At 41.9% G+C, this 13,552-nt stretch overlaps 1 protein-coding gene across 2 annotated transcripts in view; it reads left to right on the top strand.

The window, feature by feature from the left end:
• TXLNB (taxilin beta) overlaps positions 1-13,552 on the top strand; it is a 253,712-nt gene that overhangs the window by 90,855 nt on the left and 149,305 nt on the right. For both annotated transcript variants that reach the window (XR_012318029.1, XM_073671347.1), the window contains exon 2: positions 8,560-8,978. Coding sequence is in view for 1 of the 2 variants with exons in the window: in XM_073671347.1 (XP_073527448.1) it covers positions 8,567-8,978 (412 nt within the window). In the remaining variant the exon portion in view is untranslated. The remainder of the gene's footprint in view (positions 1-8,559; positions 8,979-13,552) is intronic.

The raw sequence follows: 13,552 nt of genomic DNA, 5'->3' as shown, positions 1-13,552 counted from the left end.
TATGATGTTGAACCCCCTTAACCCTCCCGAAGTCAAGTGGATGTTTACTGAACACCTGCGAGTATTCTTGAACCACCCGGTGTACACCCTGTTTTTGATGGGCAGGAGTGGTGTCTGTCCCAATATGGAGCTGTTGACACCAATCCTCCACCTGGGTTACAGGGTCATTATCCTCCACTTCATCTGGTGAGGTTAAGGACTCCGTCTCGTTAATGCAGTTGTTATTTACAGCATGTAATTTGGCAACAGTGGCATAACGTGGCAGTCTGACCTCATCTTCCCCTAAGTTGAGAAGACGGACGGGCACCCTCCCATTACGTACATCTACCACTCCCCTGGTGGTTAAGAGCGTGGGTCTATGCTCAGAGCAAAGGGGTTCTACTACCGCCTGGTAGCTCTGTCCTCTAAGACCTATAGCAACTCTACACCAGATGAGCATTTCACTCATTGGGGGGATGACAATGGGTATGGGGTCTGTTACCCTCACGTTACCGATTTCACCATCTGTTAACCTTACTTGCTGTTGATACATCAGGACTCGGATCTCCCTTTGCAGTGCCATCCTCTGTCTTTGTCTGGCAGTGTCGGCGATCTGTTGGAGTAAGAACACAACCTCTCCCAAACAGTTACCAACAACATTAGTGCCTAGTACCATATACGGGTTGGTGTAATCAGGATTAGTCTCAACTACAATTAGTCCCTGGTCCTTCAGCTCCACTCTCCCCACCTTTACAGTCACATTCTTAACCCTGAGTAGGTTAAGGGGGAGTCCATTTGAGGCATAAACAGAAAGATTTGGAGCTGGCGGATGGAGAACGTCCATGGACCAGAACCTCTTGTAGAGGACGCCAGCATGATGGTTACCTGATATCCTGTGTCCAGCAGGGCGTGCGTCAGGGTTTCCCGTCCAGTACAATGGACAGGAAAGGTCTTCCTCCGACGAACCTGTTGTACCAGTCTGATGGGCCTGGTGAGTTTACTCCTGGGTGTCGGCCCTCGGACCCAAGGTTTTCTCATTTAAAGGACAATTCTGGGCGATATGTCCGGTCTTGCGGCAGCGGTAACAGGTAGGGTCCTTCGGTGGACGGCGCTGGTCACTTGTCCTCGGCGAGGGTGGTGTTGGTCTCCTGCTCCTCCTCATCCAGGGGACATCCTCAGGGCTATCGGCTAACAGGATCTTCCCTCCTTCCTCGGGCTCCGTCCGCAGCTGCAGGGCACTCAGCACAGTGGTCAGTGTTTTACTCCACTGACGCACCTCAGAGCGCAGACTGTCCAGTTCTTTAGGGGACGTTGCTGGAACCTTGGCTTCAGCAGCCACTGGGGAAAAGGTAGGTGTAGCAGGCACTGGGGTAGCCCCACCCTGGTAACATTGGATGGCATTTGTTTCCAGGGGCTGCAGTCCTTTTATAGCCATGTCCTTAAGATTGTCAAAGGTGGCATCTGGATGATCCAGAGACCACCAACGCACAGTCCTGCTCTCCTCTGGAGACCTCAGTCCCCGGACAAACTGTTCCTTCAGCATTTTGTTCTCATTTTCGATGCTGGTTGGACTAACCTGGTTCAGAGCCCGCAGGGCCCCCTGTAGACGCCAGGCGTAGTCCCGAACATTGTCCTCCGGCTGTTGGGAACAGCTGTAGAACCTCATCCGGAGGTCCGCCTCAGTAAGATCCTCAAAGACAGTTTGTAGCTTTTGAAATATTGTGGACACTGACTCCTGGTCTGCGGCCGACCATGTTTCCACTTCCCGTTCCGCAGCACCGGTCAGTTGTCCTAATACAACGGCGGCTCTTTGTTTACCTGTCATGGAGTACATTTTCACGATACCGCATATCTTCCGATTGAATCCAGACAGGGTATCTGGTTTGCCATTGTACTGAGGGAGCCACTTTGCTCCAGGAATGTACGGTAAAGTCATAGGAATGACAGGTGTTACAGGCGCTGCTGGTGGAGCGGCGACTTCGGCCTGCTCATCATCGGGCGCGGGTTGAACTTCAGGGACTTTGACCGGCAGGTCAGCGTTCTGCTGTTCGTCGGACATCTTGGCGCCCCCCTAGTTAACCGTGGCCTACCTTTTAGTTTTTCTTCCGGTAGGCCGCAGCTCCGCAGGTGACGGTCGTCTTCAGGACCTTGCGTCGCTTGCGTCCTACGTCAGAGCGTTCAGCGACGCTTCTTACAGGACCTGGCGCTTCCTGGTTTAACGTCGATGCGTGGGGCGTGTCCGGGGCTTCGCACTCTTTTGCAGGTACGCCCCTAATTTTCCCGCGGTTATGCCCTTCTTCTCGCTCGGCGGCCCAACAATGGCGGCAACCTTCACCACAGCTTTACGTACACAGTTCAGAATAAAGGCGCACAGTACCCGGTGGCAACGGGCATAACACTCCGTCGTTGCAGCGGGCACGCGATCCTGTTCGTGAAGCCAGGAAAGAGATGACTAGCCCAGGGGATGGGGATGACTCGGTACCCGGGCCTTTAGCCTTAGGAATGTCGCGGTGGTCGCCTCCCGGGCCCGTACCCTGGGGTCTCTCTTTAAAAGGGTGGATATTTGTTAATTTTAAGAAAGAGTTTGTGACGCCACCTGTGGCTTCTGGTGTTCTGGTGAGGATCACCAGCGCTGCGCAGTCCACTGAGGCCGATGATAAGGCAGCTCGATGGTATAGCTCCCCACAGGTGGAGCTAGGCCTCAGGGCCGTGTATGACGGAGTATGCAGGACAGACGAGACCCAGCCGGGTCTGAGCAAGAACAGGGACAGACACGATAGTCACTTCTGTACCTTTTACTGATGGAAATTCAAGCATGTCCCGGAGCACTGTAGGGTGAAGGGTTCATGTCAGGATCCTCCCCAATGAGCGGGTTTTGGGCCTCCTGTCTCTTGCCTCTGCGTAGTAAGTTTCTGACCTGCCTGGAGCTAGGCCTAACTTTGTCTCTGTCCTGCACTGGCTGACCTTGTGGTAGGGCCTTTTCTTGAAGTACACGCACCTTAGCTGTGGGCCTATGTGTCTCCTGGCTCTGTTACGTATCAGCACTTTAGCGATCCTGGGACTTGTAGTTCTCCAGGGATTCCGGTTATGCCTTACTGGGTCATAGAGATCCCGGTAAACTTCGGACCCGGTGTCCGGTAAATGCTTCGGGGTGAGCTAGTTAAGCTCCTCTGCCCCCTATGTACTAACTTTCCACTCACCTTCGGCCTACTCGGGCCCTCACTAGGCTACTCACACTAACGGCAGCTTGCCGCGCTTCACCGATCTTATGGCACCGGCACACCTAAAGCTCACCTCTCCGAGCTACACTGAGTCTTGATCTGGATGAGCTCCACTGCAGGATAGCAATTGCAGGAGCTGGAACAGGCTTTTGTCCTCTGAGGTAACTCTTCTCAGACTGTACTGGACTCACTGCTAAACCAGAATAACTGACTACTGCCTGGCTCCACCTTCCCTATTTATCTATCCCTAACGGGCTCCCTCTGGTGGTCTGAGGTGGAAGGTGGAGATGTGTGAATGGTTATGGGGGCCTCTTGTGGAGGGATCCATCAATACACCCTTCCAGGATCTGTGATACCAAGCGCAGCTGGGCGTCACAATTGCGCACAGCACTGTAGACGGTGGCTGTAAGTCAAACCCCAAGCTTAAAGACTCCTTATCCTTACCCCCTAAATCTAGTAATGGTTAGAAATGTGTTAAAATATAAAAACAGCTATTATTAATTAATGAAAATAGTATTGAAACATGTGCACTAGAATTGATTCAATATTGTATGCATTCATTAGCTGTTCATCTTCCCTCATCATGCCTGCTGCTTATGCACAGCACAGCAGTGAAGGTGAATTTGTCATTAGCTGCTGCGCTTTGCATAGGCAGAGTCCGAGACGACAAGGCTCACTTCATTATTCTGAGCTTTCTCTTTTTGGCAGCTCCTATGCAGAGCACAGCAGCCAAGGGCAAACTCATCTCGCCTGTTTTGATCTACTAACTATGGCTCACTGTGCCACTCCAAGAACTAGCGGCGCTTGCAGGCACTGATTAAGTTACAGTGGTGGTGGCGAAGGAGAGGGGTCGTGGGTGAAATCCTCCATAAATTTTATAAGAAAATAGTGCATAAAATAAAAATCCCAAATCTTGTAAAGTGAGGTTAGAATATAGTAACCAGACTGGATCAAGCTGCCATGAGCAAACTCAGAAATCATGCTTTACAACATGGTGTTGTTGGGGAAGGTCAAGTAGCCTCAGAAGTATCTCTGATTCAGGGAGAGAGTGCTGAAGATACCAAAATCTATGGAGACTTTAGCAAATGTTAAAGATATATTAAACAGGAATTAATAGAAATAAGAAAAGTTGATTTATACATTTATAAAAGGGCTGGATGCTTTTCTCACTACAAATGGCATTGTGGGTTATAAATAATCTAGTGATAGAGAATTTATTGAGAAAGGTTGAGTTTATTGGACCTATGTCTTTTTTCAATCTAAGTAACTCTGATTCTAAAATGACCTTAGAATGTGTTCAGAAAAAAATAAGCAACATATAGCAAAACCTTTCGGTTGAAACTTCTAAAGTTCCTCATTATGGAAAGTTTAACTTATCTCTTAGTGGAGAGGCTCTGGTGAAGTGAAAAAAAAATATTTGCTGTAGTTTAGAGAAAGTAAAAAAAAACGGATTTGGTCTATTTTAGCTGAAATTTTTTTAACCCTTCCTTTAATTACCCTACAGTTTTGGTGAGCTATAAAAATATAAATAGAACACAATCACCTCTGGATTTCACACCAAACCACTCTCATCTGGCTTGGTAGGCACCTGACCACTGTGTTACCTCTGTGGCCACTGAGTTATTCACTCCCTTTCGATGCCATAATACACAAAACCTAAGACATAAACAAAATCAGCATGTACCCTGCTGTAAGTAAAAGCAATAGTTCATATAAATATCATAGGGTACTTAGTAAACGCCGTTTTTGATTTAAAAAAAAAAAAACATAAAATCCGTCCCACCAGCGTCAAGGTGTACCCAAATTGTGATGGTCCTAAACCTCTGGTATTAAAACCTTACCATGTGTCAAAGTGACGTCAATGTGAATAAGGGCCGAGCAGGACCGAGTCCTGGATATGGACACACAGCAAATGGGAAGCTATATAAATGTAATGTCGAGCTCAAAGAAAGGGAGCCCACACCTTTACCTGCACAAAGTGCAGAAACCTGAAACTAAACTGAAAAAAATGAACTGGAGTATAAGTTGGTATGCATGCAAAATAGCAGCATGTTCACACTGGCCATTAAGTAGACAAAACCTAAGACAGAAACAAAATGAACATGTACCCTGCTGTTAGTACATAAGTAAAAGCAATAGTGCATATAAATAACATAGGGTACTATGAGTTTAGGACCATCCCGATTTGAGTACACCTTGACACTGGTGGGATTGCCTTTATGCTTTTTTTTTTATCAAAAACGGTGTTTACTAAGTACCCAATGTTATTTATATGCACTATTGCTTCTACTTATAGCAAGGTATATGTTCATTTTGTTTCTGTGTTAGGGTTTGTCTGTTTAAAGTCCAGTGTGAACATTCTCCTATTTTGCATTCATGCCAACTTATACTCCAGTTAATTTTTAGTACTATTATCCATAATGTAGAGTCACTTTAAATTGTTATACTGGTACTTGTTCAGTTGTGTATTTAGACATTTGATAGCACGGTGGCTCATTGATTAGCACTGTCGCTTTGAACCAATGGGCTCTTGAGTTCAAATTCCACCAAAGACAATATCTGCAAGGAGTTTGCATGAGTTTGTATGATCCCTGTGTTTGTATGGGTTTCCTCCCACATACTGAGAGGGAATTTTGATTTTAGCCCCTAAAGGAACAGCGATGATGATGTCTGTAAAGCTCTGCAGAATATATTTGGCCTATATAAGCAAGTGTAACAAATGATTAGATATGTCCAATGCATGTTTTGCTGCATGGATCTTCAATCAAGTAATCTCTAAATAGTCAATAAACGATTAACTGGATAAACTGCTTAGGCTGGATCAAATAATCATATTCTGGCTCCTTGTCTTCTAGCATACCACAATCTGCTATTATCAAAGGTGAAGTGGGCTTGAGATGCTATTTCTTCTTCCGGAATGCAGGAGTAGAAATAAAGCTTTACACAACATCAATGAGCAGTCCGTGTACTATACTGACAATCTGGGTCCTCTAGACTTGGAAAGCCAGCTCTCTAATCCAAATGAAGGGGGTCCTGAGAGCGTGACTTCCATCTATCACATCCTTATGCAAAGTGGTTGTTTAATACCAGTAAACCCTATAACGTTATGTCTGTGCAAAGGGAAGCAGAACATTTCAGATTTAATGAAACCTTTAAAGGTACATTTATTTTTGTGGTGATATTTTTTTTATTAAATGTGAAACCTGGATCTACTACCACATTGTCACATTGTCATTTTATGTCTGTCAAAGTAGCAGCAGATTGTTAGTCTTAAAGGGTATGTTCACATTGCATCTTTTTCTGGAGATCATAAATGTCCATTTTTTCAAGCGGAAGTGATTTCAAGAAACTCTCCTTTTCTCTTTTCCTATGTAGTTTTGTAAATTTGTGTCATCTTTTACTAACATTTTTTTTCTTGCTATTTCCTAAACGCTTCTTCAATTTTTTTTTCTGATGCCATTTTTGTCTGTTTTTCAGGCGTTTTTTGGATGTTTTTGATACCCATAAAGACATGAAGAAGGCCCTATCTTATTTTTTTTTTTTTGCAGCGAAAACACATATTAATTTTTGATCGTCTTCCTAGTAGAAAAGCCTAAACAACGTACATGTTATTTCGTTAACATTTTTGAAGTCTTTTGAAAGCCTGAAGCATTTAAAAGAAGCTCAAAGCCCTATAACATATGAACATCGAGTCATTTTTGCAAAGAAATTAATATTTTCATTCTTTTAAACATTTTTTAGCATCTTTTGCTGCCTTTTCCGCACAAAAACGTGGAAAAAGATGCATTGTGCATATGACCTACAGTATATATTGTTACTTCATTGTTGTCCTTTGTGTAAAAATGGTTGTTAATGTAAAATAGAAACGTATTATGTTTAAAAGTTTTTTTAAAAAAACTATTTATCGCTATGTGTTCTGCAACTGAATTAATAGTGTGTGCATTTTCACTGCTCTTCTTCGGTTAAGTCCTACTAACAGTTCTCTCTCCTATGTGTTTTTACTTACCTCTACAAAGAAATTTCAGATTTATGTTACTACATAGAGTGACAACCCTATCCTATAATTATTATTAGGGCATATGGATGTCATTGAAGAAGGTGCCAGAATTCGAGGCCAGTCTATAAAATCAGCTCCGCTCTGGTGGACTCACCACATCAATGAGATGCGTAGAAGACCATTCATTTGAATAGGCTCCATGTAATGCTCGATTGCCTTGCAGCATGTACGGCAAAGGAAATATGTGCCTAACAGCTTTTAACTAGGGGTGCTAGAAGCCGGACCCATGGCAATCAATTTAATTTTAAATAAGTATTCTCTTCAAACATGAATGAATAAAACTAGGTTAAGGAAGTAAAGTGTGTATGGTGTATCTATTTTTAAAAAAGTCTGGATGTCTATCTGTGACATACTGTAGCGTTCAGCTGTGGAGTCAGGATTTTTAGTCTATAGAGATAATCAGTGGTGTGCATTTGTACTACTTGACTACTAAAAATAGAAAATCACGATTTCTTAATATAAAACTTACTGCTACTGATACAGTCTACTGAGAGAAGAATTAATACCACTTTATCTAGTTCTTTCTTATAGAGCTTTTTTGTAAAGTAATTCCACAGTAGGTCATTTGGCCCCTACTTATCTAACGCTCTAACGCTGACTCTAGGCATAACAATCGGTATCTACATTCCAAATGATTTTATTAACATTGCCAATATTTGTTATGTCTAGTGATGAGCGAGCATGCTCGTTACTCGAGATTTACGAGCATGCTCGGGTGTTTTCCAGTATCTTCAGCGGTGCTCGGGTGTTATGTTTTAGTCACTCCGTGCTCATGATTTGCGACTGTTTGAGAGCTTTAATACATGTGAGGAATGCATGTTTCTTAGGCACATGTATTAAAGCTGTCAAACAGTCAAAAATCATGAGCACTTAGTGACTAAAACATAACACCAAGCACCGCTGAAGACACTCTGTGAGCACCGGAGCATGCTCGCCAAAAGAGTTAACAGAACATACGCGCTCATCACTAGTTATGTCCATTCTTCTGACTGAGAAATTGCCACCATTGGTCAGAATCCTTATTGCACTATAATTGCAGCATTTTATTTATTATTATTTGTGCCCTCTTTAGTCATTCGGTTTTTCTGAAAAATTATAGTTTTGCATATCTTTTATTGAACTAGAAAGCCTCCATTCACTTCAAACCCTCTGTAAATGTCATATCTATATAAACTACACCCCATATACATTTTACTGGACTTTCCAGCTGCTGCTTGACATTGAGTATTCCCCATAATATCTTCTTAAAAAGATAGCATTTGGTGTAAACTGAGTAATGTCATATATCATCTTTTTTTCTAGGTGAAATATGCAGAACAACAATGACAGCGAGAACAGTCACAATAAACCAGATAATCAGGAATCAGTAAATATCCGAGTTTCTCCTGATCAAAATAACTTATCACCTCTTGATGAAGAGTCACCACAAGTAACCGATTTGCAACCTAGTAAAGATGACACAAGTGGACCAGCTGAGAACGACATTTCAGAGGCACTGAGCCGGCAGCTGGAAGATATAATTCAGACTTATGCCTCTTCTGATTCTGTGAGCGTTCAGAATCAGAACACTGGTTTGCCAATCAGAGAAGAACAACTGAATGATGATGTAGATACTGAGGATGCAAATTCAGAGGAGCCGAAAGAAGTCGTTTCTTCATCAGTCAAAGACTCTGCATCAAATAAAGACCAAAAACAGGATAAGAAAATTTTAAAAGGCCTAGGTATGTGATTACATTTTAAACAATATTTTTATTCACTCTAAAATAATTAATAATTTTAATAATTTCATAGTTTTAAGATATTTAAGAAGACCTTCAAGTTCAACCTTTAACCTAATGTGTTTATCCCAGGAAAGGTAAAAACACCATGAGGACTGGAATAAGATTTCTTTTCCATTAGGTCTATTACACCACGTGATTAAAAACTGAATTGCTGAATCCTTCTAAGCTCTATGGAGAAACAGGAAGTCAATTTTACCTGCATGAGTCTTAAGTCATTGCAATCCCTGGCAGGGGGAGGAGAGAGCAGCTGGGTCAGGAGTTGAAGAGGGGAATGTTAAACTCAGGGACTAGAGACTTCCTGTTTCTACATAGAGCAGAAAAAAAGATAAGAATTAGCTGGGTAGAAAGGCAAAATGAGCAATTGTAAGTACACAGTGCTATATAATGTTAATCATTGCAATATATTAAGAGGATACAAACTTTGATGGGAAGAGTGCTTCTTTAATATGGTATTATTATTTGGTCACTACTATGTATATGGGTGATATAGGGTCATGGTGTGGTGGTATTTGCTCTTTGTATGTGGTATTATTAGTATGTGTGTTTTGGTATAGTATATTTTGTTAAGGAACATGATGATTATATTCAAAAACTATTTGGTGGTAATATATGGTCCTAGTGTGTCAACATTTTTTCTCATTTGTGTAGTGGTATTATTTGTATATTAGTCTTGCTGTATTGGTTTTGTTTAGTAACAGCATAGCAATAATATTTGTTATTTGATAACTGTAAGAATATTATTTAAAACTTAGAAAATTATCTTATTATTGTGTTTTCTGTCATATTTATAAATTGTATCTATATTATTTTTTATGGGGGGGGGGGTGAGCATATACTTTATTGGAACCACTTGGCCCATACATTTGAGCAACATGCTAGTGGTGGGTGAGTGACTCAAGTCAAAAATTAGTCCTGGGGCCCATAGGACTCTAGTGACACCACTTGTGCTTAGTTCACCTTAGATGTGGCCAAGAGGTTCAGTGTACAGTTCTGAGTATTTGTTTGCAAACCTCTGCCTCCACCATTAGTGATTGACAGCACTGGCTTGCCTAAGCTTTCTCTGGATACGTTGTCTACTCTGAGCAAGAGAATGCTATCAATCACCAGTTACTGTGGCAGGGTATACAAAACCAGTGGGCAAAATGGTGCACTGAACCTTATGGCTACACCATCAGTGCACTGAGCACCCTAATTAGCATATTTCATCAAATTCTGTCCACCCTTATTAGATGTAACCCCCACACTGTCCTCCCTTATTAGCTATAACCGGCACACTGTCCAACATTTGTAGCTATATAGTAGCTTCCACACTGTCTGTCCTTATTAGCTATAACCCTCACACTGTTCTCCCTAATTAGCTAAACCCCAGGGGTCTCAAACTGAGCCAGGTAAAGGGGCCGCACATAGAATATAAATATGAAGGCTGCGTTCTTTGCGGGAGAAGATGACGTTTTCAGTGATACCATTATTTTCTAAATGACTTTTTTGATTATCATCCTTTTTTTGGCATGTTATTTTTTTTAATGGTGTTTATCATATGGGTTATGATACAGGTCTTCCCTTTTACTTCAATTTTTTCATAAAACAGTATTTTTGTTGGCCAAATATTATTCCATTATTTTTTCATTCTTTATTTTACATTTTCTTCTAAATGTTTTCCTTTTTTTAAATCTAATCGGCCCCATAAAGTAATATAGTTTATCAGTTAGCCCCATATAGTAATTCTGGCCCCCATTCTGTAATAATGAATCCAATCCTGTAATAATGTCTTCTGTATTATAATAATGTCCCCAATCCCTCACCCTGTAATAATGTCGCTTGTCCTGTAATAATGTCCCCAAGCTTGTAAAAATGTCCTTTGTCCTGTAATAATGTCCCTCAGCCTGTAATAATGGTTCGCTATACTGTAATAATGTGGCCAATCCTGTAATAATGTCCCTAAGCTTGTAATAATATCCCCTGTCCTGTAATATTGTCCCCATCCTGGTCACATCTTACAGTAATCTTCTCATCCTGGTCCCATCTTATAGTAATGTCCCCATCCTTGTCCCCTTCGTGTAACAATGTCCCACATTATGCCACTCTTCACATACACCCTTAGCGAGGATGCCCTGTCTCAGGGCCCTAAGGGCCACACAACGGAGTCTCAGGGGCCACATGCGGCCCTTGAGCAGCGTGTTTGAGACCCCTGCTATAGCCGGTACATTGTCTGCTCTTTTTAGATATAACTGCCACACTGTCCCTATTTTATGTGTGTCCCCTGCTCTGGCTCCTTTCGATTCTGAGTCGCTCCCTTCACATTACACTCTCTCTAGATTGTGCCCCATACTGTACACTCATGCTGTGTCCTCCTTATACCACCCAGTCTCTATATTGTGCCCCCTCTTCACATTTTTTTCACCTTTGCATACGGTCCCTTCCATAATTTGCCCTCAGACTGTCTCTCATTGCTTCACCATTTCTATACTGTTCCCATCCTGTTCTCTCACACTGTTCCCTTCCTCACACTGCCCAATGTCAATACTGTGCCCCCTTCTCACACTTTTCGCACCATACTGTGCCACTATACTGCCCCCTCTATAATGCCCCCCTACACTGCAAAATCTCTATACTTTCCCAACCCCACACTGCTCAGTCTCTATAAAGTGCCCCCTCACTCTATTCTTCCTCCATAAAACTCCCACTTCTTCGGCTCAATTGGAGCACTTACCTTTCCGCCTTTTTCCACTTCTCTGTGGTGGCAATTGTACTCGCGTCTAAAAGACACAGATACAATTGAATATAGTTAGCCAACCTTTTACATGTTCACCATCCCAGCTGTCAGTTTTCAGTCAGCTCAAAGAACAACCGAATCGCACTCCCAGGTAGTGGAAAATGCCACCTGGGAGACACCTCGAACTGCTGCATGAGGCAGCCAAACGGTGCCGCTCTGCCGACTGCAATTGGGGCAAATGCCGCACCTGCCGGAGATGCTGAAAGCCATGGTAACAAGATTAGGCCATACATGCTGCTCATACTGTAGTTATACAAGCAATGTGCATGGCATTGCAATGTTAAAAACAGTTCCTGGGACACTTTAGAGAAATGGTCATACCACTGGTTCCATCACCAAATAAATGTAATCTTGAACTGTTAGTGTACATGGAATGGAGATTAGAGGGGTTTGATTACCGTACATTATGACACCACATACTATAAACCTGAGATTAAAACTGGTGTGAGGTTCTCTTCTGAAGGCCTTGTCTTGGCAATTCTCACATGATCTCCTGACCAATCTCTGGCTATCATCACATCCAAAGCAAAATATGTACTCATTGCTGGAGAGGATATAGCTTTATTCCAACCTCCATTTCTCAATTCCAGCTTCTAGTTTTCATTTGGAGATCACGTGGGCAAAACCTTGGAGAAACCTTCACAAGGGAAAGTCATATTAGTCCTACTCCTGGGATTATGGTGTGGGTGGATTAATAAACAGTACTTGCACCCCTCTAGTCTTCATTCTTGGTACACCAACAGCCCGATATTACATTCTTTTGATGGTGAACCAGTGTAACAGCCATTTCTCCAAAGTATTCGATAAGAGAACAGCAGGCTGCATGTTCCTTGTGCTATTTTGAACAGTGTGCATGACCTAAACATGCTCCAGACTTGACTGCCATCCGCATACATCTAGGTCTTTGGTTGGCAATTACATAGGGAGCTGTCAGCAGAGGATCTTGATGATTTGTGTGACCCAGTGCATTCAACGTGGCAGAACATTCCTCAAACAACCATTAATAACCTCTTTGATAGCATTTCAAGGCGTATAAGTGCATGTATTTATTCATTTCGCACTCGTACTGGATACTGAGTAAATCAAGATATTTTGAAAATGTTGTTTCCAGTTTTATCATCATCTGCATATCATTAACATGTCTATTGAACCTGTGATTTCCATAATTTAATGACTTTTCCTTTTTGGTGTTGCAATTTCAATGTTTAGGACTCGGAGTATATAACATAAATCTGTGCACTATGTTTTTAGTACAGAACTGTGGCGCATTATGCTCTGTAAATCTGCCCTACTGTGATATGTCATATCTAGACATAATATAAATATTGCTTCTTCTATTTTAATTATTACTAAATTATTATGCCAATCGTATGCTCACTTTTCTTTAAAAAAAAGATGTTTAATTCTTATTAATTTGACTTTGATTAATTTCTAATGCAAGGCGTGTTATTAAACCTGTTCTAACATTACCATTTCACATGACAACACACAGTTATTTTATCCCACTTGTTCCCTTTTCAAATTAAGTTTTCTATAAATTAGAGAAAGGAACCAACTGTAATATTAGAAGCAGAAGACTTAGTGGAATGTAGAGTTAATCTCTGTCACTGTGTTTTGTCTAGAGACCTCCTTGAATTTTTTTTCTAGAATCTTTTTTTATGCTCGATAATCATAGCCCATTATGAAGACTCAAGTTATAAACATTTCTTGCACATATTCGGCAGATGTGAGTCTTTTTTAT

Source organism: Phyllobates terribilis, unplaced genomic scaffold, assembly GCF_046119375.1.
Source record: "Phyllobates terribilis strain yellow unplaced genomic scaffold, ASM4611937v1 Scaffold_3__8_contigs__length_932513732, whole genome shotgun sequence".
NCBI lineage: Eukaryota > Metazoa > Chordata > Amphibia > Anura > Dendrobatidae > Phyllobates > Phyllobates terribilis.
The sequence above is the reverse complement of the archived record's forward strand: the minus strand, read 5'-3'. Positions and strand labels throughout refer to the sequence as shown.